Source organism: Scheffersomyces amazonensis (assembly GCF_036850825.1).
Source record: "Scheffersomyces amazonensis strain UFMG-HMD-26.3 chromosome Unknown RJT21scaffold_2, whole genome shotgun sequence".
Classification (NCBI taxonomy): domain Eukaryota; kingdom Fungi; phylum Ascomycota; class Pichiomycetes; order Serinales; family Debaryomycetaceae; genus Scheffersomyces; species Scheffersomyces amazonensis.
The window spans coordinates 466,389-492,163 of NW_027042742.1; the positions used below are offsets into that span (position 1 = coordinate 466,389).

General features: G+C 30.8%; 15 protein-coding genes across 15 annotated transcripts; 8 read left to right on the forward strand and 7 right to left on the reverse strand. All coding sequences in view use genetic code 12, as the record gives it.

Annotated features, from left to right (window-relative positions):
- Positions 1–187: 187 nt before the first annotated feature.
- On the reverse strand, positions 188–2,321 carry RJT21DRAFT_19641 (pre-rRNA-processing protein ESF1). Its single transcript, XM_064883670.1, has one exon. The coding sequence runs from the start codon at positions 2,251–2,253 to the stop codon at positions 232–234; it is 2,022 nt and encodes a 673-aa protein (XP_064739168.1). The 5' UTR covers positions 2,254–2,321; the 3' UTR covers positions 188–231.
- On the reverse strand, positions 2,243–4,581 carry RJT21DRAFT_118448 (TLD domain-containing protein). The gene has a single exon (XM_064881038.1). The coding sequence runs from the start codon at positions 4,429–4,431 to the stop codon at positions 2,467–2,469; it is 1,965 nt and encodes a 654-aa protein (XP_064739169.1). The 5' UTR covers positions 4,432–4,581; the 3' UTR covers positions 2,243–2,466.
- Positions 4,582–4,596: 15 nt separating this feature from the next.
- On the reverse strand, positions 4,597–5,664 carry RJT21DRAFT_118450 (uncharacterized protein). The gene is made up of 2 exons (XM_064881039.1): positions 5,551–5,664; positions 4,597–5,462 (listed from the first exon to the last, which is right to left on the reverse strand). Exons 1-2 carry the CDS (start codon positions 5,587–5,589, stop codon positions 4,749–4,751), a joined length of 753 nt encoding a protein of 250 aa, XP_064739170.1. The 5' UTR covers positions 5,590–5,664; the 3' UTR covers positions 4,597–4,748.
- An 82-nt stretch (positions 5,665–5,746) lies between these two features.
- RJT21DRAFT_118451 (protein kinase) lies at positions 5,747–7,315 on the forward strand. The gene has a single exon (XM_064881040.1). It carries the CDS (start codon positions 5,759–5,761, stop codon positions 7,208–7,210), a length of 1,452 nt encoding a protein of 483 aa, XP_064739171.1. The 5' UTR covers positions 5,747–5,758; the 3' UTR covers positions 7,211–7,315.
- Positions 7,316–7,437: 122 nt separating this feature from the next.
- Positions 7,438–8,343, forward strand: ERP5 (Erp5p). Its single transcript, XM_064881041.1, has one exon. It carries the CDS (start codon positions 7,470–7,472, stop codon positions 8,139–8,141), a length of 672 nt encoding a protein of 223 aa, XP_064739172.1. The 5' UTR covers positions 7,438–7,469; the 3' UTR covers positions 8,142–8,343.
- Positions 8,344–8,352: 9 nt separating this feature from the next.
- Positions 8,353–9,771, forward strand: UBA4 (Uba4p). The gene has a single exon (XM_064883673.1). The coding sequence runs from the start codon at positions 8,425–8,427 to the stop codon at positions 9,739–9,741; it is 1,317 nt and encodes a 438-aa protein (XP_064739173.1). The 5' UTR covers positions 8,353–8,424; the 3' UTR covers positions 9,742–9,771.
- Positions 9,772–11,960, reverse strand: RJT21DRAFT_19655 (transcription factor TFIIIC subunit). The gene has a single exon (XM_064883672.1). It carries the CDS (start codon positions 11,470–11,472, stop codon positions 9,802–9,804), a length of 1,671 nt encoding a protein of 556 aa, XP_064739174.1. The 5' UTR covers positions 11,473–11,960; the 3' UTR covers positions 9,772–9,801.
- A 63-nt stretch (positions 11,961–12,023) lies between these two features.
- RJT21DRAFT_112388 (uncharacterized protein) lies at positions 12,024–12,578 on the forward strand (the record flags this gene model as incomplete). The annotated part of the gene is made up of 1 exon (XM_064880078.1): positions 12,024–12,578. The coding sequence occupies one exon, from the start codon at positions 12,024–12,026 to the stop codon at positions 12,576–12,578; it is 555 nt and encodes a 184-aa protein (XP_064739175.1).
- Positions 12,579–12,810: 232 nt separating this feature from the next.
- RJT21DRAFT_19653 (uncharacterized protein) lies at positions 12,811–14,460 on the forward strand. The gene has a single exon (XM_064883671.1). The coding sequence runs from the start codon at positions 12,864–12,866 to the stop codon at positions 14,202–14,204; it is 1,341 nt and encodes a 446-aa protein (XP_064739176.1). The 5' UTR covers positions 12,811–12,863; the 3' UTR covers positions 14,205–14,460.
- A 1,030-nt stretch (positions 14,461–15,490) lies between these two features.
- Positions 15,491–17,333, forward strand: ALP1 (Alp1p). The gene has a single exon (XM_064881042.1). It carries the CDS (start codon positions 15,592–15,594, stop codon positions 17,221–17,223), a length of 1,632 nt encoding a protein of 543 aa, XP_064739177.1. The 5' UTR covers positions 15,491–15,591; the 3' UTR covers positions 17,224–17,333.
- Positions 17,334–17,677: 344 nt separating this feature from the next.
- On the forward strand, positions 17,678–18,082 carry RJT21DRAFT_71034 (uncharacterized protein; the record flags this gene model as incomplete). The annotated part of the gene is made up of 1 exon (XM_064885203.1): positions 17,678–18,082. A coding segment is annotated over one exon (405 nt), but the record flags the coding sequence as incomplete, so codon positions are not given.
- Positions 18,083–18,115: 33 nt separating this feature from the next.
- Positions 18,116–19,720, reverse strand: RJT21DRAFT_19698 (aspartyl aminopeptidase). The gene has a single exon (XM_064883675.1). It carries the CDS (start codon positions 19,620–19,622, stop codon positions 18,135–18,137), a length of 1,488 nt encoding a protein of 495 aa, XP_064739179.1. The 5' UTR covers positions 19,623–19,720; the 3' UTR covers positions 18,116–18,134.
- On the forward strand, positions 19,721–20,860 carry BIG1 (Big1p). The gene has a single exon (XM_064883674.1). The coding sequence runs from the start codon at positions 19,820–19,822 to the stop codon at positions 20,795–20,797; it is 978 nt and encodes a 325-aa protein (XP_064739180.1). The 5' UTR covers positions 19,721–19,819; the 3' UTR covers positions 20,798–20,860.
- Positions 20,861–20,923: 63 nt separating this feature from the next.
- On the reverse strand, positions 20,924–22,594 carry RJT21DRAFT_84140 (uncharacterized protein; the record flags this gene model as incomplete). Its single annotated transcript, XM_064885385.1, has 2 exons — positions 20,924–21,972; positions 22,177–22,594. The coding sequence occupies 2 exons, from the start codon at positions 22,592–22,594 to the stop codon at positions 20,924–20,926; spliced, it is 1,467 nt and encodes a 488-aa protein (XP_064739181.1).
- A 1,261-nt stretch (positions 22,595–23,855) lies between these two features.
- Positions 23,856–25,244, reverse strand: ADA2 (chromatin-binding transcription regulator; the record flags this gene model as incomplete). Its single annotated transcript, XM_064885353.1, has 1 exon — positions 23,856–25,244. The coding sequence occupies one exon, from the start codon at positions 25,242–25,244 to the stop codon at positions 23,856–23,858; it is 1,389 nt and encodes a 462-aa protein (XP_064739182.1).
- Positions 25,245–25,775: the final 531 nt, after the last annotated feature.

Below are 25,775 nucleotides of genomic sequence, written 5' to 3' on the forward strand. Positions count from 1 at the left end.
TTGAAATAAGCATGCTAATTTCTTTATATGGAAGTTGCAAGGTGTAGCTGAAAAATAGTGATTCAAGTCGTATTCCTTACAGTGACTCAGCATAAGCTTGCATCAACATACTGCGAAAGAAGGTGCAAAAAAAGTTCCGCCCCTATAGAAATTAGGGGCCCATGTAAACTCAGGCAGAGAAATGCATTTAATTTATATCTGACCAAAATATTTTATTAACTATATATATACTTAATTTTTTCTATATTTCAGCTTTATTTTATTAACCAATGAACCCACTTCATTATTGGTTGATTTTGTTCCGTGTGAAGATTTATCTTTGTGTTGTCTTTTATTAGATTTATTATGATAATTGGTAGAACCATCACGATTTCTCTTTGAACGTTCAGTTAAAATCTTTTTCATAGTTTCTGTCTTTTTAAATTCACTATTTGTTGGATCAATTGCATAATCGTGACTTTCAAAGATTTCTTTGAAACGAGGATCATTTAAGTCAGCTTCAAAATTATCTTGAGTAAATTCACTATCCACACTCTTTGACTTTTTATTCTTCTTTGATTTTTGCTTTTCGGCCTTAATTACATCCTTCATATTAAAGTGATCATCATTGTTTTCATCATCCATCATCAATAATTCTAATTCAGCCTTTGATTTTTCATCCACTTCATTAGATTTTTTGGATTTCTTATTGTTCTTCTTATTATTCTTAGAAGCTTTTGCTTCCTTTTCTTCTTTTTCTTCCTTTTCAACTTCTTGTGTTTCCTTCATTTTAGCAAGTCTCTTCTTTCTACGTTCCTTTTCTTTACGTCTATATGCATCTATTGTAGTTTCTTCTGTATCTTCCTTTTGTTCTTCTTTAACTTCTGATGTATCCTTCAATCCTGGATCAAATGTTATTTCCATATCTACATCATCTTCATCTTCATCTTCATCTTTACCCTTTCCAAAGGATCCAAAACTTCCACCTAATAAATTCTTATATTTATTCTTTAAACCGACATCTTCAGTCTCACTTTCATCAGTGTCAGATGCTAAGTATGCTTTGAAGTCCATTTCATCAATTTCCTTTTGAGATAATGGTCTAGATGATAATGTTAATCTATCTTTAGGTGTTTCATCCCAAGTTAATTTTACTTTAGAATGTTGTAATGCATCAGTAACAAATCCAGAATCTGGTCTATAAGATGAAGGAATCTTAGAACAAGAATCCTTTGCTTCCGAATCATCGAATTCCATATCTTCAGGAATATAACGTAAATCGAAAATATTAGCTGTAGATTCATATTCTGTACCATCACAATTATCATAGATATTCTTAGAAGTTCCTACTGAATCACATGTTACCACAGCATAAAAGTATCTTAATCTTTGTAATTGATAACGACGTAATGCTTTACTATCATAATCTTCTTCTCCATTATCCTCTTCATATAATTTACGAGCTGCTCTTTCTAAATCTTCTTTACTATTTACATCAATTTCATCATCTGAATCTGAATCAGATTCAACCTTCTTTTTGTTTTTAGATGATTTAAATAAGTCTCTTGGTGGACCTTCTATTTCTTCCTTCTGCATTTGTTCCTTCCCAAATTCTGAAGGATATATGGTAATAGACTTAATTGAACCTCCAGATGGAACAAAAGATATGAAAGTGGCCATCAAATCAACTGCCTTTAAATTATCCCAATCCATATTAACAACAGCAAATCTCGATGAAGGTTCTCCTTCATCTGGCTTACCTTGTTCAACTTCAATTTCAGAGTCTTCATCAAGCTCATCAATATCTTCTTCGGAATCAGACTCCGACTCAGATTCTTCTTCAGATGATTCATCTGAAGATGATTCTAATCCTTCACCTCTTGCTCTATCAAGTCCAACTTCAACATTATCATTATCTGAATCTGATTCTTCTGATTCTTCTGACTCTGAATCTTCAGATTCTTCACCACTCTTGGATTTATGTTCTTCATCCTCTTCATCATGCTCGTAAAATTTCTCGAGTGCCTTAGCGGAATCACTTTTTTTCAACTTTCTACCATATCTATCTATTTTAACTGTCTTACCACCGGCTCCAGCATTCAATTTCTTCAATTCTTTCTTACTAAAACGATCATCAATCTTAACTTTGAAATTTTTCAAGTTCGGTAAATTGAACCTAGGGTCATTATGTACGGATTTGAATCTATCATCTTTGGTTACCGGTACTTTGGCAGAATTTTCATTGCCAGATCCCTTTTTATCTCCCTTAGCCATTGTACTTATGCTGTTATACTGGGTAAACTATAATGTTTGTGCTTAACTTACGTAGTGAAGAATTTTGAAATAAAAAAAAAAATCGATGCAGCTCATCATCGCGCTAACAAAAAAAAAAAATAATTGGTTAAATTTTGCAATCACTTTTAGCAATCGCATATATATTTTAATTAAACTAATTAATTACCATACCTTATATATGATATTGTATCTTTATACTGAACCTCCTGTAGAATTATGATTACCTACTAATCCTACCATTTCCAAAAATGCCCTTTCTTCACCTAAACTTCTTAAATTAACACTTTGCCTTGCTTCAGCTTGTTTCTCTTCCCATTCCCATTGCTTTCGTTGTTCTTCCAATTCCTTGGTAGATCCAACACCCCAAACTTCTAAATCTGTAATCATAAATCGATCTTCAAAATCAGTTAATTGAATACTTTCTTGATTAGATTTGTGAAAAAAATTAATAGATTGAGCTGACAGTGTAGATACATGTCTAAATACTGCAAATTCTAAATTGGCTTCTATTGTTAGAGAAACTTCACCGGGTAAATATTTCTTAACACCATTTTTATTTACTGGTTGATCATTACCAAATCCTAATCCTAATCCAAGATTATTAAAATATATCAGTTCACCTTTTAAAATAGGATTATGAGTACTTTTATAAACATCAACTCTTGGCAGTATTGAAAATATAAGACTTTCTTCATCTCCAAAATTTCTTTTATTGGAATTTCTCCAAGGTTGATGTACAAGAACACAATAAGTAATTTTATCATGATCTGATTGCCATTCTCGTAATGAATTCTCCGAAGATCTAAAAAATTGAGGATATTCTGTTTTAAACAGTTGATACCTCATATTACTTGTAAGAGTTTTATTTCTTAACCGTTTACCACTGACTATAAATAATGTAGGAGCCTGCCACTTAAAAATTTTCAGTTCTAAAGATCGAATTGAAAATCCAGATTCGGAACCAGCATATAACTTGACCAAATTTTTATTAGAAATATTAATATTTGAACCTTGATTAGTAAGAATAGTACCAATTAAGGATATCGAAGGCAAGTTCACAAGTCGACTTTCAACAAATTTGGCAGATATCGATTTTTTCGACTTGGATGTTGAACTTTCTTCAGATTCTGATGTTTCGATTTCAGCTGCCGAAGGTTTCCCTGTGGGTTGAGATATTAAAGATGAAAGAAATCCATGCTTAAATAAACTAGAAAATGCTTCATGAAAAAATTTTGGTAATAAGTTATCAATTGTACGTTTAAATTCACTAAAATTTATTGATTCAGATTTAATATTATGGTGAGAAATACTTAACTTGAAATATTTCAATAATACAAATGCATTCAGTTCATACTCACTCCATCTTTCCTTAACTCCAGAAATCAATTGATCATACATTTTGTCATGATTCATTTTTGGAATAGATGTAATAATTAAAAATAGTGTTAAAAGTAGAAGTAAACTATTAGCATTAATAGTTAATGGTTCAATATCAATTTCATCGAATGTTTTAATTAATTTGAAACTATCCCATCTAATTTTTCTACTTCTAATATTTAAAGGATCTTCCTCTCCAAATGACGAATTCAATTCTAAAGTGAATGATTCAATTTCACTTTCATCACCAATTGTTGTTTGTTGTTCCAGAAATTCAGATTTACTGGTTTTATTACTTTCTTTATTAACATTTTCTGGATCTCCTAATGCTAATGATATAAATAATAATTTAATATAATCAAATTCTTTATTAAAGATTTTCTTATATCTTCCACTATGAAATATACATGCCACTAATAATTCTTCAACTGATAAGCCACTATCCTTTTCTAAATCATAATCTCGTAAAAATGGGAATTTACCAATGACTTGAAAGGAATTATACAATAAATTAATTACTTGTTTAAATTGAAAACTTATTTGATCATTATGTTCTGACTTATCATTTGATAATTGACATAAATAAGCAAGATCACTTGTAGTTATAATACTTTTCTCCTTTATATTAGTAATATTTAATTTACTGGCTACAGCTTGTAACTCTATACTTTTAAATAATAAAAGACATCGAGCATTAAATAATTGCTGAACTTCCTGTTTAGTAAAGGACTCAAGAATATCACCACTTTTGGATGATTCGTTACTTGCAGTTTGACCCATTACTGGTAAATTAGTGTATCATCATTAGATCCCCCACTAAATATTGATAAGGCATTTCACTGTAGTACAGTTTTTCTTAGTGAGCATAGCAAGGCTCTAAAGAATTGTATACAATAAATGTAACATAACCAGTACATATTTACTAGTTAGCTAATAAAGTTTTGTATTATTGCTATTTGTTATATATTATATGTTATGTTATATTATATAGTATATAGTATATGTTATATTTTATTATATTATATTATGAATGTGTATAAATTACTGACCGTCTATCTACTGTATAGACTTTTAGAGATTAGTATGGGCAATATTGTTTAGCTGAAGAAAGAATTCAAGGTGTCTTTGGCTCCTCTTTCTAAATTATAAACAAATCTATGAACTCCTGCAAGTAGACCCGTAGCACTTAATATTTCAACTTCATCATCATCATCTCCATTGAGACGTTCATGATACTTACGATCATTAAGATCTTGCTTTAATAATGCCTTAGTAAAAGAAATTATAACTAAATTAAAGTAAATTCTTACCACAGTAATTACAATAGTAGAACTAAATATAACATATAATTCTCTTACTAAGGAAGCTGATTGAGAAGATAAATCTGACGAACTAGTCGATGAAACTGATCCAGCAAGCTTATCACTAATAATTCCACCCGAACCTGGTGTTAAATCATCGAGAGCTCTTTTAACATAATCTCCCAGACTTTGAGTTACATCTTCAACACTAAACCAAAAAAGAATAAAGTAAATAGTAAAAAATAATCCAACTAAAGTATCAACAGTATAGATTAATGATGCTAATGATATCTTTCTAGCATTTCTTGGTTTTGATTTTAAATTAAGTAATGCTGAAATATAAAATGGTAAGGTTAAGATTGAAAGCATATTATAAAGCCATTGCCAAAAGTTAATCGGATGCCCGGTAAATATAGATAATATACCATAAACTCCACCAGCTTTATTTAAAATACCTATACCTAGTATAATTTCAACTCCTATAAAGAGTGGTATAAATCCTAAGAATTTCTATGTTTATGTTAGTCTAAACTGTAAATAGTATGAAACCACTATGAAAACATTATTAAAACATTATTAAAACAATAGCGATACTTACTTGTGGTAACACTCGATTCAAATTAGATACAAACGTCATATCAATACTTAGTCAATTGAACTCTTCTGTGCTCTATCCCTCTATGGCTTAACTAACTAGCAAGATCAGTTTACCGAGAAAGTTCTAATGAGCATCACCAAAAAAAAAAAATTCTGAAATATTTTGCACTATAATAGTTACAAATATTAAGAAGAACTGAAGACAAGACATGTCGATAGATAGCATAGTAGAAAAGTCTGATAAGTTAAGCTTAGTAGATAAAGACTTAAACACAGACTCAGACTCAGATTCTGAGTTAGAAATAACCAATACTGAGAATGGACAATCTAAAACCATCACTGATAGAGCTGAGATTGCAAAGAAATATGCAGACAAGATAAATGTTGATCCTATAAAGAAAGGTCCTAAAGTTACGAAAGATAGAGCTAATAGAGCTACTGTGGAACAAGTTCTAGATCCAAGAACCATGGCATTTTTAGCAAAAATATTTAATAAGAATATCATATCAAGAATAAATGGTTGTATAAGTACTGGTAAAGAAGCAAATGTATATCATGGAGATCATGAAGATCCAGAAGTCACCACTAAAGAATATGCCGTGAAAATTTATAAAACTTCTATTTTGGTATTTAAAGATAGAGAAAGATATGTGGATGGAGAATTTAGATTTAGAAATACTAAAGGTCAAAGTAATCCCAGAAAGATGGTCAAAGTTTGGGCTGAAAAAGAATTCCGTAATTTAAAAAGATTATATACTAATGGGATTCCATGTCCTGAACCTGTAGAATTAAGATCACATGTTTTAGTTATGGAATATTTAACTAAGGGAAAGGGACAGCCATCACCAAAATTAAGAGATCACCCTTTTAAGGATGTTGATGAAATAGTTCATTATTATCAACAAATGTTATTTTATATGAGAAGAATGTATCAAGAATGTAAATTAGTTCATGCAGATTTAAGTGAATATAATTCGATTGTTCATAAAGATAAATTATATATTATTGATGTATCACAATCTGTTGAACCAGATCATCCCATGGCACTTGAATTTTTAAGAATGGATATTAAGAATGTTAATGATTTCTTTTCTAGAAAGAAAATCAATGTATATCCTGAAAGATTAATATTTAAATATATAATAGATGAAGGTGAATCTTTAGGACTTAAGGATAATAGTGATGAAGAATTAGGAGCTTATTTAGATACGTTACCTTTAAAGACAGAAAATCAAGATGAAGTAGAAGATGAAATTTTTAGATCACTTCATTTAGTTCGTTCATTAAATAATTTAGATGAAAGAGACTTTAAGAAATTCTCCGAAGGTCAAGTAGATACATTAAAACAGTTAGTTGATACTAAAGATAATGAAGAAAAAAATGATTCTCAATCTGACAATAGCGAAGATGGAGAAGAGGATGATGATGATGAAGAAAGTGACGATGACAGTGAAGATGAGTCCGACAGTAGCGAAGATGAGGGATCTAAAGAATGGATTGAAAAAGAAGAAGGAACTCCTAAAGGAAAGAAATTTGAAGATAAAGATGATAAGAAGGCTAGAAAAGAAGCTGCAAAATTAGCCAAACAAGAGAAGAGAAAAACCAAAATGAAAAAGCACATCAAAAAGAAGATCATCAAAAAGAGGCAAACAGCTAAATAGATATATGAATACCATATACATACAGTATATCCTATATATGTATATATATATATAATTATTATAGAATACATACATTAATCCACTAGATATAGAAATTGTTGCAACCTTATAAAATAAGCATACGCGTTATATATGAAATCAGTGTTGGTCTGTGCACGACTTGGCGTGAAAAAAAATGGAAATCAAGACACGAAGTACATACACAGGGGTAGAGATCATACAACTACAATTGATATACTTAACTGTTAAGACAGCGAAGATGTTGAAATCCGTAGCCAGTAAGATAATTGCATTTATATTTATCTTTGGACAATTAACCAATGCATTACATTTCTATTTAAATACTGGAAATACCAGATGTTTCTTTGAAGAATTACCAGAAGATACATTGGTCGTTGGAAGAATTGATGCTTATGAAAATCCGAATCTCGATCATCTTAGTCCAGATGATGTATTTGTGCATAATCCATTATTGAGAGTTCAAATAACTGTTGATGAAACATTTGATAACAATCATAGAGTTGTTAATCAAAAATCATCACCAAATGGTGAATTTACTTTCACTTCATTAGATTCTGGTGAACATAAATTTTGTTTAACTCCTGTCTATGATGATGGACTGCGTGGAAAGAATCATAGAATATTCTTTGATGTTGCTATTGGATCCGCTCATGATTATGTTGATTCCAAATCTACTAAAAAGATCGATTCTTTAACTCTTAAAATACAATCTTTAAATAAGAAATTACAAGAAATTCACTGGGAACAAGAACACATGAGAGAAAGAGAAGCAATCTTCAGAGATCAATCTGAAAATACTAATTCTAGAGTTATCAAATGGACAATTGTTCAATTAATCGTCTTAGTTGGAACATGTATCTATCAATTACGTCACTTGAAGAGTTTCTTTGTCAAACAAAAGATTGTTTAAATGGAGTTTTATAGTAAGGCTATTACTATATCAAACAAGCATGCTTATGAAAAGTTGATGTTCAGACTGGTTTCCAAGTGTTAGTTAGCCTATTCTATTCTTAATGTATAAAATCAATCAACACAGATATATATATATATATATAAATATATTTGTAGGCCATATAGTAGACCCATAGTTAATCATAATTTTTCACTTGCACTCGCAAAAATTTCAAAGGCCGGCTTGAACTTTTACAGACAAGTACAAGCACCAGTAGACTAGGGAAGCATCACCAACCATAATGACAAAGTCAAAACCAACTTATGAGGAACTACTCTCACGTATAAAGGAGTTAGAAATTGAGAATCAGGAATTAAAATCATCTCACAGTGTAAATCAGTCACCTGAACTATACCCCAAAATCGATGAGCATCTCTCTTTAGATGAGTATAAGAGATATGGAAGACAGATGATAGTACCACAATTTGGATCTCTACCAAGTCAAATTAAACTTAAGAATTCTAGTATACTTGTAGTAGGTGCAGGTGGATTAGGATGTCCTGCTTTACTATATTTATCCGCTGCAGGTATTGGTAATATTGGAATAATTGATGATGATATTGTAGATATTAGTAATTTACATCGTCAAGTATTACATACAACCAATAATGTGGGTATGTATAAATGTGACTCGGCCAAACAATATATATCCAAATTAAATCCTCATGTTAATGTTAAAACTTATCCCTTTAGATTATCCAATGAAAATGCTTTTGAAATAATAGAAAAATATGATTTAATACTTGATTGTACAGATTCTCCAGCAGTTAGATATTTAATTAATGATGTATCAGTATTAAGTGGAAAAACCATTGTTAGTGGTTCTGGTTTAAAATCAGATGGTCAATTATCTATATTAAATTTCCAAAATTGGGGTCCTTGTTATAGATGCTTTTATCCTAAACCACCAGCTCCTGAATCAGTTACAAGTTGTTCAGATGGTGGTGTTATAGGACCTGCTATAGGATTAGTTGGACTTACTATGGCTATAGAAACTATAAAATTATTAACAGGTTACTATACTAAAGATAATTTTAAACCTTTCTTAGCTCAATATGTTGGATATCCACAACAACAAATTAGACAATTCAAAATGAGAAATAGAAAGCCTGATTGTGTTGTATGTGGAGATTCTCCTAAAATTTCTCAATCAATTATAGAAAGTAATGAGATTAACTATGCAGCATTTTGTGGAAGATTTAATTATAATGTATTGGATTCTAAATATAGAGTTAATGTTAAAGATTTACAAAATGCAAAGAATCCTGTATTAATTGATGTACGTACAAAGGAACAATTCCAAATCACTAAATTACCAAATTCAATTAATATTCAATGGGATCCAATATTTAAAAAGATAGATAGTATAGATTCATATTTACCATCAGATTTCGATAAACAAACTGATGATATATATGTTATATGTCGGTATGGGAATGATTCTCAATTGGCTGCAAAAAAAATGGTAGAAGAATTGAATTTTAATAATGTTAAGGATGTTATCGGTGGGCTTAATCAATGGAGTGATCAAATTGATCCGACAATCCCCAAATATTAATGATCATTAGTATATAGTTACAGTTACATTTATACATTAATATATAGCTATATATTAATATTATGCTTTGGGATCTAACCTTTCTACTATAAGGAGACCTGATAAAGTTCCTGCACTATACAAAGAACTACCTAGAAGATTTTCATTCCAATCTATTGTAGATATAACTGTTTGTGGTGGTTCTACTGGGAATTGGGAGTTTACTTCATTAGGCATTAAAACATAATCAGCATCAACCTCTAAACTTTCTTTAAATCTTAATTTCCATAATTTTAAAACCTTTGTTGTTTTACTTGAAGTCTTACCACCATTTAAGAATTTTCTAGTATAATTAACCACAAATAAGTCACCTCCAGCTGATCCAGTCAAGCTCAATGGATGACCAATTCTTTCCGATACTTTTAGAGCCGTTACGAAAGAATCTATCTTCATTAATATATTAGCACCTTCTTCAGGATTCCTTATAAAATTAAATCCTGTAGTATCAGGATTTGGAGTCCAAAGATATATCTTAAGATTAGGATTATATGAAGGTACTACTGATGATCTAGTAAATAAAGGTAAGGCTAAACCTTGGATGAAATTCAGATATTCAAAGGCAAGAGTTTGAACTCCAAGGGAATTCACTATTACTACAGATCGATTTGATTCTACTTCAGCTACCATAATAGATGATATGGCAGTATTAGCAACTCGTGATATAAATGATGGGATTTGAAAAGAATTCTCAGGAGATTTTAAATCATAATACGGTAAAACAAATTCAGCAAGACTTCCTTCAGATAATCCTACGAGAATCTTATTATGACCTACAAAATCGAAACATGTTATTGAACTTTCAAGACCTGCAGTTGGAGGTATGGAATATGTAAGTGAAGGTTCATTTATTTCGGCAAATTGAGGTCCACCGGATGATACTTTTAAAAGATGTATACGACCATCAGTGAAATTCCCCACTAGAATACCTAATGATTTCTTATCACCTTTTATATGTATAGGTAACCATTTAAGATTATTAGTTGCACCAATATCTGTAGTTACATAAAACTTTATTAATTCAATTTTATCATTATCAAGATTATATTTCCATATTTGAATACCAGATTTAATGGTATGCTTTTCGTCTCTTATATTAGGGAATAATGTTAATTCTTCACTATTTATTGTCTTCTCTATACCTTCTTGATTATATATTACTGATACGGCAAGATAATGTTCATTTATAGTATCATCCAATGGTCTTTGAAGCCATGATGATGATGTAATATTACCACCTGCATTAATAAGGTAACCACGACGAGATACTGAATCCAGTAATGAAAATGGTTGAGTGATTTTTAAAGCTTGCATAGTTGTAGAAGAATTCTTTTTAAGATTCAATACAAGTTCTTGTTGAAATGTACTTTGAATTTGATTTTTATCTATACCTTTAAGTTTAGGATCCGGTATACCTAAATCTTTAATATTTATAGTTATCAATTCTTTTGGAATTAATACTTTTTCTTTAATTTGTTCAGCTATATCTTTTTCATCAATATAAAACATGTAATGTTCTGTTGCTGTTCGATATTTTACAATTGACTCATACTTTTCATTATTTGATCCATAATGATGCTTAAATCTTGCTTTAAATGTTAAATTTCTAATAGATTTAGATAATGATTGTGACGATGAGGATGATGGAACAGGGGTAGGACTGGCAGCCTTTTTATTGGGTATGCTAGGGGCCATTTCCACAATATATGAATATGATTTTATTTATTTCTATATAAGCTCGATCTAAAGGTTTTGATGTGCACTACTACCACTTCGTAAATTTATTTACTGTGATAAAATTGAAAATGTAAACAAAACTAGAAGTTATATATTTAACATGTAAAACAATTCGAGTATAAGTATCATAAACTGTAAATCGATTTTTTTAGTAACTTTTTGAAAAGATGGTGCACGATCATTTACTATAAATCGGGCCGTAGCAAACATGAAATTATGAGTGTGTCAATTGTTTAGGATTAGCCGTACTTACGAAAAAGATTTACAGGCGTTGCATAAATGCTTCAAACCTTAAGTTCGAGATCGTGCCAATAAAAAAATTGCTCAAACGTGGGAGCGTTAAAAATAATGGTAATTATTCGCAACCAGAAATTTTTATTACCGGCTATTTAAAGAAGGTAACATATATAAAAATAGATCATCACCGCCCGTGTTTCATTGAATTAGTATATAGAGGGGTCTGAATGACTAATAGAAAATTTAGATGATATAGACTGTAAATTTAAACTATGATAGTATATAATATGAAGCAGTTATTATTGCTTGTATGCTTTATAGTAGGATATGTTAAAGCTGAAGATGGCTTTAGAAAGTCAGCCACATGTCTTTCAAAATATGAATTTATTCCTGAGGGTTTTACTGTTAATGAGATTTGTTTTCTAGAGAGAAGAAGTGGACTTTATGGAAAAGACCCTAATCTACATAGTTGGTTGGTCATACAGAATCAATTAGGTTTACAATTTAAAGATTCTTATGATCCAGTAAAGGATTATCTTTATTTGTACGAGCCTGAACATGAATTAACAGTAATGCATGAACAGGCGATCCATCAAGCACTTGAGGACTGGCAATACGATAAAAGTCGTGACTACTGTATAAATTATGACAGTGATACAGAAGATGAAGAACAAAATATAGAGAATGTTGAAGAGGATGATTCAGATGTATATGTATCTAGCCTTATCGATGATTTACAACAACAAGTATTGGGTTTACTTCATGAAGATGACGATGATGATGAAGATGATGATGATGACGACGAAGAAGAAGTACTCAAAGATTGAGAGGGTGATAATTTATATATATGGAATTAATCATAGAATTGATATTAGTTATGATATATAACCCTGGAAAGTATGTACTACTGTATGTATTATAATGTATTTATTAGGAAGAACTAATAGCTGTGAAAAAAATGTAGATTGTATCTAACATGCAATATTAGTATAGTATATTTGCCATAACCTGTAAATCTGACATGATTTCTCTCTGCCACTAGGAAAAAAAATCGTACATAATATTACTTGCACCCAACACCACCCAATAAGTCTATTGAAAATCATGCCGATATGACTTTGTCTCAAGACCATGATGCCGGCAAAATTGTGGCGAAAGACAAGAAACGGTTGTTTGATCTTGAGGACGATTTTTTCTCTTTAAGTACTTCCGGGGATAAGAAGAAGAAGAAGAAATCAAAACATAAGGGACACCATCATCATAGTAGTGATGGTCCAGATACGAGCAGTGATGCGATCAAAGTAACTGACAACCTTGCATATGAGTCATCAATAATCAGTGATGGTATAATTGCTGATACTATCAAAACTTCTGAAAATAATAATGATATTAATGATAATCAACCACCACCACAATCCCAAATACAACCACAAACAAAAACACAAGTATCATCAAGTATACTTAAAGTAAAAGTAGATCGAGAGGCTATTCGGACACGAATAGAGAAAAATTATAAGAAACAAACAAAGGTCGATAGCTTTATAATTGATGATACAGAGGACCAAGACTTAGAATTCTTACGAGAAGACCGCTCATTTTCCCCCGCATTAGCCACTTCAAACTCTAGCAGTATAACTGATGATGCCAAATATAAGTTCACTAGTGAGAATGAAAGGAAGAGAAAGTATATAATCAAGGTTATGACAAAATTAGCAGTACCTAAAGACTTTAATATTGATGATACAATTGACTTTGGAACTCATGGTATGAAGTCATTTGAAAAAATAAAAAAAGCCATTATCAAATACTTCCGAGCTAAATTAGATTCACAGCTCAGTAGAACTCAATTGAAGGAATACGATGCAGATAATGTTTCTTTGATTTGGGTAGAGGCAAAGATGGAAATGAAACCATTTTTCAAACCAAGCACTCTACGAATCGATCCCCATTATGATATTTTAAGTGGTGATATACGATCTACAATTATAAACTGTTTGTTGATTCCAAAGGTGAATGTGACTAACCTTTCAATCTATTTTAAAGAGAATTCAGTTGAAGACAATAGTTATATTAATGGATTGAGAGATGAAATTGACGATGAACTCGAAGAGATTGAACATAACAAATATAGTGCATTTAGTGATGATGATGATGATGAAGTCGGATTGATTGAAGATCAACAAGATGCGCCTAAAGAATTGATTGAAGATACTGATGAATTCTTTACAATTGGTTTAAAGGGTAAGGACAATAAAAGGATATCAATTAAAGTCTCACCCCAGACTCAACTCCAGAAATTATTATTGCATTATTTAAAAGTTAAAAGTATTGATGAGACGAAAGTTGACCTCAGTCGAGCTAAATTGATATTTGATGATGAAGAGATGGACTTAAATGGTGTCGTAGGAGACACCGAGTTAGAAGAGGATTTTGAGGTACAAGTTGTAATATAATCACTAACCGCATGTAAGTAAATTAATATTAAAATATATAACTATTAGCCCCAAAAGGTGACTAATACCTTGCAACTCAAATCGTAAGACTATTAATTGAAACAATTAAGATAATAGAGTGGGGCGGACGTTTTATGCCCGGTAGCGGTACATTTGATGTAGATAAGTTATCGAATACATTGAATAATTCAAATAGACTAAAAGCTGTGGCAGTAAGATAAAGGCACAAGAGTTCTGAAATCTTGGCATTTAAGGTTAATGGAAATACGTTTTGCCAGATTTACGGCGAACGAGTTAAAGTAATAGAAATAATGCAGTAGGGGCAACCACAATACAGACCAATACGATAAGTTAGAAAACAGTACAAAGAAGAATCACAAAATAATAAAAGCTTTTCGATAAGACAGATTTACCTGTGGAGAACTGGAATTTAGAATTTAGAAAGAAAGTTAATTCGTCTAATAAAGTTACAAAGACAATATACGAGAGAACAAAGAAAGATATTATTCACTTTAATTTGAATAAGGTACATCGATTTTTCTTAGCATGAGATGAGATGAGATGAGAGTCCACAGAAGAGATGTATAGAATACTGCAAAGGCGGTGTCACATTTCCATATACAATGGAAAATATATATAATAAAGTAGTCTTCTAGTAATTTTAAATATATATAACACCACAATTATTAAAAGCATATTAACTTACACACTAAATTGAAATTAAATTGAAATTAAGTAGCTTTAGATTAACAAAATTATAATTACCAATTATTGTTACTCAAAAAGAAAAAAGCTTCAGATGCCTTTTTATTGGCAAGTCACGTGAAATTCTGTAATGAAGTTTGTTGCCGTTTTCGGTAGTAGTGCAATAGATTTTATTACTTAGCTATTACCAGAAGAAGCGGCTGATCGTATTAACTCATCGCTTCAGCTTCACTAACTGTACCCCTGTGACATAAATCTATGTCACATAGAAAATTAAATAGTCATAGATCTCATATGTTATAGTTATCTATTCCCAAATTGACCAGGTCCTTAACAACTTATTCGCAATTCCAATTGACTAAATCCTGAGCTCACAATTTGCTTGACACTACATTCCAGTGATTTGATACTATTGGATCAGCTGCTTCTTAATCCCCGTAAAAGCATTTACTGTGGTTGTTCAAATAAAATTTCTCTTTCGCGGCATTTCAGTAAAATTTCTTTTTATAATATTTTTTTTTTTTTCAGCCAAAATATTATGGTTGATTGCAAATCAAAATGAATTACCCTTTTTTTATATAAAAGCATTGACTTATCTCCTTTTTATCTTTGTAATCATTTTAAAGAAGGATCTTTGTTGTTATTATCTTTTCAAACTTATAAGTTTATCAATATTTCAAAGATGTCTTATGAAAACGATATCCTTTCAGCTAAGGAACTGTCCTTCATTGCTCAAGATTTAGAAAAAGTTTCAAATGACGATACCAATATAAGTTATGGTGAAGTTGCTCAAACAGAACATTTGAATAGATCTTTAAAGACAAGAAACATTAATATGATCACTATTGCTGGTGTTATTGGTAGTGGTCTTTATTTAGGTACTGGTAAAATGTTAGCTACCGGTGGTCCATTATCAATGCTCTTAGCTTATTTTGTTATTGGTTTAATTGTATTCTTTATGATGTTAAGTTTAGGGGAAATGTCTGTCCAATATCCAGTCTCGGGATCTTTTACTACTTATGCTAAAAGATTTGGTAGTGATTCTCTTGGTTTTGCAATTCTTGCCAATTATTGGTTTAATGATGCTTGTTCTGTTGCTGGAGATTTAACTGCTCTTCAATTGATCTTCTCATATTGGACCGATTTCCATTGGTATGTTATTTCTATCATCTTTTGGGTCTTTTTATTATTCCTTAACGTTATTCACGTTAGAATTTATGGTGAAACTGAATATTGGTTGGCTCTTTTAAAAGTTGTCACAATTCTTATCTTTTTCATTGTTAGTATCATTGTCAATGCTGGTAAAAATCCAGAACATGCTTACATTGGTTTTAAATGGTGGAGTTATGGTGATGCTCCATTTGTTGATGGTATTAAAGGTTTCTCTTCCTTGTTCGTTTCTGCTGCTTTCGCGTTTGGTGGTTTAGAATCAGTATCTCTTACTGCTGGTGAAACTAAGAATCCTACTAGAGTCATTCCAAAGACTGTACGTGCTACATTCTATCGTATATTTATCTTTTACATTCTTACTGCATTCTTCATTGGTATGAATATTCCTTATGATTACCCAGGCTTAAGTAGTAGTTCTATTACTACTTCTCCATTCACCATTGTTTTCCAAATGGTTGGTGCTAAGGCTGCTGGTAGTTTCATGAACACTGTCATTATGTTGTCTCTTATTTCTGCTGGTAATCATGCTTTATTTGCTGGTTCAAGATTAGCTTTCAATATGAGTTCTCAAGGTTATATTCCAAAAGTCTTCTCTAGTCTTAACCGTTTTGGTATTCCATACGTTGCCGTCATTTTCACTTGGTTATGTGGTGGTTTATGTTTTGGTTCTTCATTCATTGGTGCAGGAACTTTATGGGATTGGATTCAAAGTATTGTTGGTCTTTCTAACTTGATTTCTTGGTGGTTAATTGGTATTGTTTCAATTAGATTTAGAAGAGGTTTAGAACGTCAAGGAAGAACCCATGAACTTTTGATGAAAAATTGGTCTTATCCATATGGACCATGGTTTGTCGTCATTCTTGGTGCATTCATCATTATTATTCAAGGTTGGACAACAATTAAACCATTCGATGTTTCTGGATTCTTCCAATCTTACTTGGAATTAGGTATTTTCCCAGCTACTTTTATTTTCTGGTGGTTAATCGTTAAGAGAGGTAAGGATAAATTTGTTAAGCTCGAGGATATGGATTTTGATACTGATAGATATTACGTATCTGCAGAAGAAAAAGAAGAAAATGATTATGGTGATAGCTTGAAAGGATGGGCTAGTTTCAAATACCATTTCGTTGAAAACTTCTTATAATCATTTTTCATAATCTTAACTTATTTTATTTTCCATAATGACCCGTAACGACTTTCTTAATATTTAGCATTATTTAATAATTTTTAATGTATTATTATTATTATTATATCTTCGCACTTTTTGTATGATTAATTTGTTTTGCAATCGTTTCAGCATTGATTGCGAAACTTTTGCGACTTTTATATAAAGTTGGAATGAAATTTGGAAAATGTATAAATCCAGATTACGACTAATCATGTTTGATTATATCATGAAGAACGCTGTATTATTTCTCATTCTTAGTTTCATCTTTAAAGTAGGGGCTTTTGCCGAAACAATAACTCAAGTAGCTCTAGTTAAAGTCTATGCTCAAGAACAAGTCACTTCAAATACAATTGGAGTTAGCCAAACGGCAGCAAATTCTATAACTTTACCAACTTCAGATATCTATATACCTCCTTATGATGATCCTTACTCCATTAATTTAACTTTTGCTGAAAAAATTCTTGATGATCATAACTCGAAAAGAGTGCTTCATGGTGCAAGTCTACTACATTGGAACAATACCATTTTTAACTATGCTGCGGCATATGCAGCAAAATATGATTGTAGTGGGATATTAACTCATTCTGGTGGTCCATATGGTGAAAACTTGGCTATTGGGTACTCCACTGATGGTGCTACAGAAGCTTGGTACGATGAAGGAAATAATTTTCCATATGGTACTGAAACTGAATATAATCATTTTACTCAGATGATATGGAATAGTTCAACTTCTTTAGGCTGCGCCTACAAATACTGTAATCCTACATGGGGAACATATATCATATGTTCATATTATCCAGCTGGGAATATAATAGGGTATGAATCCAACAATGTATTTCCTCTAGTTTAACTTAGTTACCTATATAATTTATCTATTTATATTAAATCTAAAGGTGATCACATAAAATCTTCTCATCGATATCAACATAATGTTCGAAAAATCCCTTGAATAAATCTGTTAACTTAACTATATCATAAGTACCACCAGTTTCTCTAATTGAATGCATTGATAATTGAGGATTACCTAAATCAAGAGTTCTAATCCCTAATTTAGCTGCTAAGATTGGACCAATGGTTGAACCACAAGGAGAATCATTTCTAACAACAAATAATTGTAATGGGACTTTAACTGATTCAGCAACTTTCTTTAATAAAACTATACCTGGAGAATTTGTTGCATATCTTTGGTTAGCATTAATTTTAATTACTGGACCAGCATTCAATTGAGGTCTGTTTTTAGCTTCATACTTATCACCATAATTTGGATGCACACCATGAGCCATGTCGGAAGATAATAAGAAAGATTTAGCCATTGTTTCGTGAAAGTAATTGGCAGAGTTTCCACCATTATCAAAATCAACTTTAGTTAATCTTTGAATTATATCTGGTAAGAAAGTAGAGTCTGCACCTTGAGCTGATTTTGATCCAATTTCTTCGTGATCAAATAAGGAAATCAATTGAATACCTCTTTGTTTAGAAAGATATTCAACTGATTCAGTTAAACCAACTGCGGCAGTATAACAAGAAGTTAAATTATCTAAACGAGGAGAGAAAATGAATTCATCATTTAATCCACCAATGGTTGATTTTTGATGATCAAATAATACCAATTCAAAGTCTTCAATTTGAGTTGGTTCAACCTTAAGTTCTCTTGCTATTAATTCAATTAATGATTTATTATGTCTTTCAATAACAGTTTGAACTGATACGAATTGTTCTGGAGTTAATTGTAATTCAGGATCATCAGCACAAGAATGACCAGATTTCTTTTCTTCTGCAGAAGCAGCCTTTTCATTCTTATCAATTGAAGTTTGACCAGCAATTGGAACTAATTTTGTTTCTTTATTAAATTCGAATTTAGTATTAACTTCTCTATCTAAATGAATTGCTAAAGTAGGAATTCTTAATAATGGTTTATCAATCTTAATTAACTTTGGTACAAATTGATCATTTTCATTAACATAAACACGACCAGCAATAGATAAATCTCTATCAAACCAAGAATGAGCAATTAATCCACCATATTGTTCAACTCCAACTTGAATAAAACCCTCTGAAGTTCTTGAAGATACAGGTTTAATTCTTAAACATGGAGAATCAGTATGCGCACCAACAATAGCAATCCCATTACCATTTTCAAATTTTTCACCCACAGTAAATCCAATAAGTGAAGAACCATTTCTAGTGACAAAATATTTCCCACCTTTGGAAATTTCAAGGTTAGACCAATTTGAACGTTCGGATAATTCTTTAAACCCGGACTTTTTCAAAATTGTTTTAACAGAATTTACAGCATGATAAGGTGTAGGAGATGCATTAACAAAATCCACAAATCCTTGAGCGTAAGATAAAGCTCTTTCAGTATCGTCCGACATTTCTACTACTATTTACGTACTATTTTAGAAATATAATATCTTTAAATCTGTCAAAATTTTTATGAATATGTCCGTACGGCTTCTTCCCCACGCACGTGACGGGCCGATCGTGAAAAGTAATGAAAAGTTTCAGACCCTTTAGTTAGTAATTCAGTAAATCAATCTGTATAGTCAGTCAGTTTAGTCATCGCTTTATTATGAAAATGAAAATACGACAGATATTCTTAGTGCTAACATTTCTGATCACTTTTGTAACGGCACTTCAAACCGTTCCAGTAATAGTTGCATCTCATAAACTTGTACCTGAATTAAAATCCGAGATCAATGCGGATAATATTGAAGCTCATAATGTTACTAGTGTAACTAATATGCTTAAGAAATTAATTACTGCATGTTCAAGTGATGAATATTTATTAGTAAATATTCCTGGATTACAATTGGATGATATAACAGATAATAAAGTTGAACAATGGCCATTTGTAAGTAATTATTTAAAGATGGCATCTTCATTAGTGGGATTACCTTGGGTTCATGGTACATTAGATTTTCAATTTCTTGAAAGATATATTATTAGAAATTGTCAAGCTGAGGCTGTTTATGTAAATCTGGTTAATCATGAAGAAGTAGCTCCATATTATGATGTTCGAACTCGAGTTATTGTTGTAAATCTTCCTCCTTTACCAATTGATGGTTCAAGAGATGGTACATTAAAGGAATATGATGAATTAATTAGAAAAATCATACGAAAACTTCCATCTCCTCATTATACATTACTTATAACTAGTGATGTTACAACCACCACTCATCCTGTTCCACATACATTTATTCGATCAAATCCTGATAGATTTGAAATATTTAATAATATTATAAATCATTCAAGTCGAGCAACAGAGTATGAACGTAATGATAATGTAAAAAATGTAGATCCAATTTGGCATAAACCTAAACATACAAATGATCGTTATTTAAGAAATAAGAAGAAAGATGAAATTCATTTCTTTAGAGATAATGAACTCTGGATGAAATATCAACAATTGGTTACTACTGTTATAGTAATGATATTAGGATTATTTATGATGAAAATCATTAGTATTTTTGGGAATATTAAGCAATGGATCATAGATAAAAAGAGGAAAAATCAGTTAATAATTGAGAAAAATAAAAAGCATGATTGAAGAAGCTTAGAGGTTAACTAAAAAGGATACAATCATAGTAGTTATAGTATTGTGGGTAATATATATATATGTGTATATATTAAAATAAACAATAATAATAATTATATCATGAAGTTGTGAATAAGTTCAAGCATCTCTTGACCATTCAGCATCCAGTGGTGCAGTTTCAGAGCTAGTTTCTGTTGGATCTCTGTAATAATCTTCATCCTCTTCTTCTTCATCATCACCAGCATGATTATCATCATCTTCATCGTCATCATCGTCATCGTAATCTTCTTCGTCGTCGCTTATTAATACACTGGCATCAAAATATAAAAATGGCTCTAATGCAGATATATCTGCCAGTTCTACAATACCATCCAATAATAACTCACTCATAATTTTTCCTGTACCAGGAGCATTATTGATCCCCCAACATGAATGTCCACTTGCTAAAAATAAATTAGTAACATTAGTTTCTCCAATTAATGGACCACTAGAAGATGGAACATCAAGAACAGGTAGATAACATGCTTGACGTTTTAAAATATGACCACGTTTTAAATTAGGAGAAATCTTTCCAACTTGTCTAAATAATTCATCACATTTAGATTTAACAACTTCAACATCATCAGTTGTTTCTGGAACATCAACAGCTGAATCACCTTCTCCACATACATAAACTTCATCTTGACGAGCATAAATTTCAGGTGATATATAACTATATGCTCCAGTTTTAAATTCTGTAAATATAGCATATGGTGAAACCAGTTGATCTTTAAATGGAGATACAGTAATTGAATGAGCACGAAGTCCAGAAATAGGACAATCAGGTAATATTTTAGATGTCCAAGGACCAACCGTTAAGACAATTTGATCACCTGAAAGAGTTTGAGATTCAGGAGAATAATCTGATTTATTTAGAGATGAAGGTTGATAAATAACTCCTGTTGCTGAACCTGTTTCTAATGAAAATTGTACACGATTAACTTTCCCAATAATGAATTCAATAGAACCTTTAGATAGTTCAACTGCTTTCTTTAAAATAAATGTAGTAAATTTATATGGATGAACTTGAGCAGTAGTATCTGTACCACCAAGAGTTGAACAATTTGATATTAATGATGAAGTTATCCAATTTAAATCTTGAGGTAATTTTGTTTTTGATTTTCTTGATGATGGAACTTGAGATGATCCTGGAGCACTTGTTGAAGAATCTGAAGTTATTGATGATTGACGGGTTGCTCTAGATGTCTTTTTTGGAGGTTTATCTATTGAAGATGAAGAATCTGAATCATGAGATACGGGTATTTTTATTGAATCTTCTATTTTCTCTGATGTAGAATTAGATTTAGGTTTTTGAGTAGTTGTTTGTTTTAAAGGTTTTATCAGTAGATGACCATCATTATTACTACTACTAGCTTCATCTTCTTCTTCTTCATCTTCATCATCTTCCTCATCATCTAAATGACTTAAATCACCTTCTAAAGATACCGTAGTCAATCTTCTATAACCCCATTCTTCGACTCCATTATATTGATCAGATAATTTTTGATGTAAATCAAAAGATAAAGGTACTATTTGAGCAGGGAATGCCCATAAAGCTAATAAACCACCAGCTTTACCGGATGCACCCGATGCCACTCTTTTTGATTCAATTATTGTAATATGGTATTTTTCAGGATCAAATTTTGGATGAGTTACAAGATAATATGCTGTACAAACACCCATAATACCTGCACCCACTATAATTATATGCTTTTTACCTTCATGTCTACCCGATGGAGAAGATTGAAATTTTAGATAAGTTTCTGGCATATTGATATAAATTTATAGCAATTTATAGATATTTATAGGAATTTATAGAAATTTATAGAATTTATAGATGAACGAAAAGGAATTTGAAATTGATACTATTGACAATATTAAAATTTTTTTAAAATTAAATCAAATGAGATAACTCTGATTAGTTATGATTAGTTATTAATGAGTACGGGGTATAATACAAAGTTAAACAGTTTTGTTAATGATTGATGATGAATTTTAATCTATTAAGTTAATAACAGTTGTTCACTACCCTTAATTATCAGAAAAATCAATAGGACAACGAATTATAAATTATAAAACTACAAAATAAACTTAACAGTATATTACCATGGCTAAGGTTTAAAATTAAATGGTTGGTTTTTTCGGCCTGAGACATTCGGTTCACGAACTAAATCTCTGTCACATTTCCCACCAGCATTTTAGTACTGGACTGCCTAGAGAGAGAGAGAGAGAGAGAAAAAAAAATCATTCAATTTTTGAACATTCGAGTTTTGTATGGGGTTAGTATCAGCAGGTCGAGATAATAATAAACAGATATATATTATATATATCAGGTCACATAATTGATGGAGGAGTGTATATTACTAGTAATATGAATTATAAGCTTTTGAAAGTAATTACAACTTAACATTAGCTGGTTTTTTTTTTTATTTGGTGTTTAATTACTGTTTAATAGTAAAGCCATGCACTGATCTGTCTGATAGTAAAGGACGGATTTGATGCACTATCTCATTGGGGGAAGGTCGTGTATTTGAGCCGAGAGGGACTGCTGCGAATTCATGTATGGCGTAAAAAATATTTATAAAAACAGGTGATTTTTTTCTTTGGCCATCGGTCGTTAACTGCCTATTTAAGCAACCAATGGTTTGAAATGTCTAAGGTAACAATGCATGAGATAAAGCTAGTGAATATGCCGGATATAGAATATTTAGCTTATAGTATACTCATTTGTATTTCGTTAATGATTGTGCAATTACTATTATCATTTTTTCAATTATACAGTACATAAAACTCTAGCCAAACTATTTCTTTAGTGCTACCGGTTAATTTGCCACAACTTCTCTCGCTAATTCATTGTTCGCTTTTTTTACTTCTTTTTTTTGCACCCCCACGACTTAGCGCTTTCATGTATGTCACAAACAGTTAACACTTTAAACTAATACTACAATTTATACAATAAATTTCTCTTTAAAAGAAATATGTCATTATATTCATTACTTACTGTCTCATTTTTTCTATACAAAATGTTTTACTAACCTTGAGAACACCAACCCATTTGAACAAAAAATTCATAAATTTTACTAGCCTTATTAACATCAATTTTTAATGCTTGTCTTGCATCTTTTTTCTTTAAAACACCATTATTTTTAACTGCTTCTTTAATTAATTGATTCTTAATGGCTAAATATGGTTTGGGTAATATTCTTAAATTAGCACATAATTGTTTCTCTTCATTCGATAATAATTCAAAATCTACTGCATGACTAATATCTAATGGAGCTCTTGCATTACCTAATTTTGGTTTATATTCAGGTTGAGGTGAATTTGCTAATGATGAATAAGGTTTTCGAATTCCTCCATTTCCATTAGAAATTGATGATAATCCATTACCTCCATTAGCCATTGATCCATTCATTAATCCAGGAGTTTGAGATGAATGTCTGGCACTTAAAGATCCATTACCCATTCTTTGATAATGAGCAGCTCTAATTAATTTATCCTTTTCAAATTTATTCCCATCTTCAATTGTAAGTATTCCATGCTTACGCCAATTTTGAAGTTGTTGAATTCTAATTCGACATTTTAATTCAGTTAAAAAATCTCGAGTAAATGAATTAAAATCTTCAGGAGTTAATACTCTAATATATGCATTGATTTTTCTTAATAAATCTTTTTCTTCTTTCAGTTTCCTTTTATCCAAACTAATATTCTTTCTATATTCTAATAAATTATTCAATATCAATACTCTTTTCCTTTCAGCTCTAGTTGTTAATCTTGAACTATAAATATCAAGAATAGTTAATTTTAATTCAATATCATTCTTTGAGTCATCAGGATCAAATATAAGATCTTTAACTGGAATTTCAGCTTCATTTTCAGCTTCATGATCAAATTCTAATCTACCAGGCATATAACCTTGAATTTCATGACATAATGGTACAGATGCAACTGGTTTCAGTTTTGGTGGTGGTAATGGTAAATTCTTTCTTACTTCCAATCTCTTTTTTCTATCTTCTAAAAATTCAGCTGGGGAAATTTCATTGAAATCTTTATTCATATCTGGTAAAGGATATGTATCTTTATTTAAATATACATCAAAATAATGTTTTGCAACTTCATCTTTACTTCTATTACCAATATGATCAGCTATATCAGCCCAATTTCCTAAACCAAAAGTTTCACACCCTTGAATTAATAATAATTCTTCATCAGCTCCCCAATCTCGATCAAATATTGGATATGTATTTTGTTCAATTATTTGATAATCATGCCAACTCTTATGATCTCCAGTAGTTGAACCACTACTGAAACATGGAACACAAAGATCATAATCATTACAAACTGCACATTTCACACGAATACGATTAGTACAATCAGATGAACAAACATCACAATGATATAATCTCGCTTTAGAATCCATTGATATTTATAATTAATTGAATAAATAAATAAACGAATGGATGTATGAATGAATGAATGAATGAATGATATTAAATTAAAATAAATTGAATTAAGATGAAAATGATTGCAAAATTTGAAAACCCCAGATAACCCCAAAAATTAAAATTAAAAGTAAAATTAAAATTAATTACTGCAACAGTAAAAATAAAATAAAAAAAATCTAATACAGAAATTAACGAATTGAATGAATGAGTGTATACGGTTTACCACAAATATGATTTTCCAATCAATCAACTTCTTCAAATGAATCAATCAAAAGGATATGCTGAATCGATGGATGACTAGGCGTTATATATTATATGTGCCGTTTGGAATGTAAAAGTATATAATTCCAATGATAATGGTGATCTACTAATGATCCCGTGCTTTACTAAGGTAGTTAACTTTTTTTGACTTCAACAAAGTAGCTTACGACTACCACTTTTTCTGCTCTCCTTGATTTATTTTGCCGGGGAGGGACGTGTCAGGTTCAAATGAGAAATGAGAATTT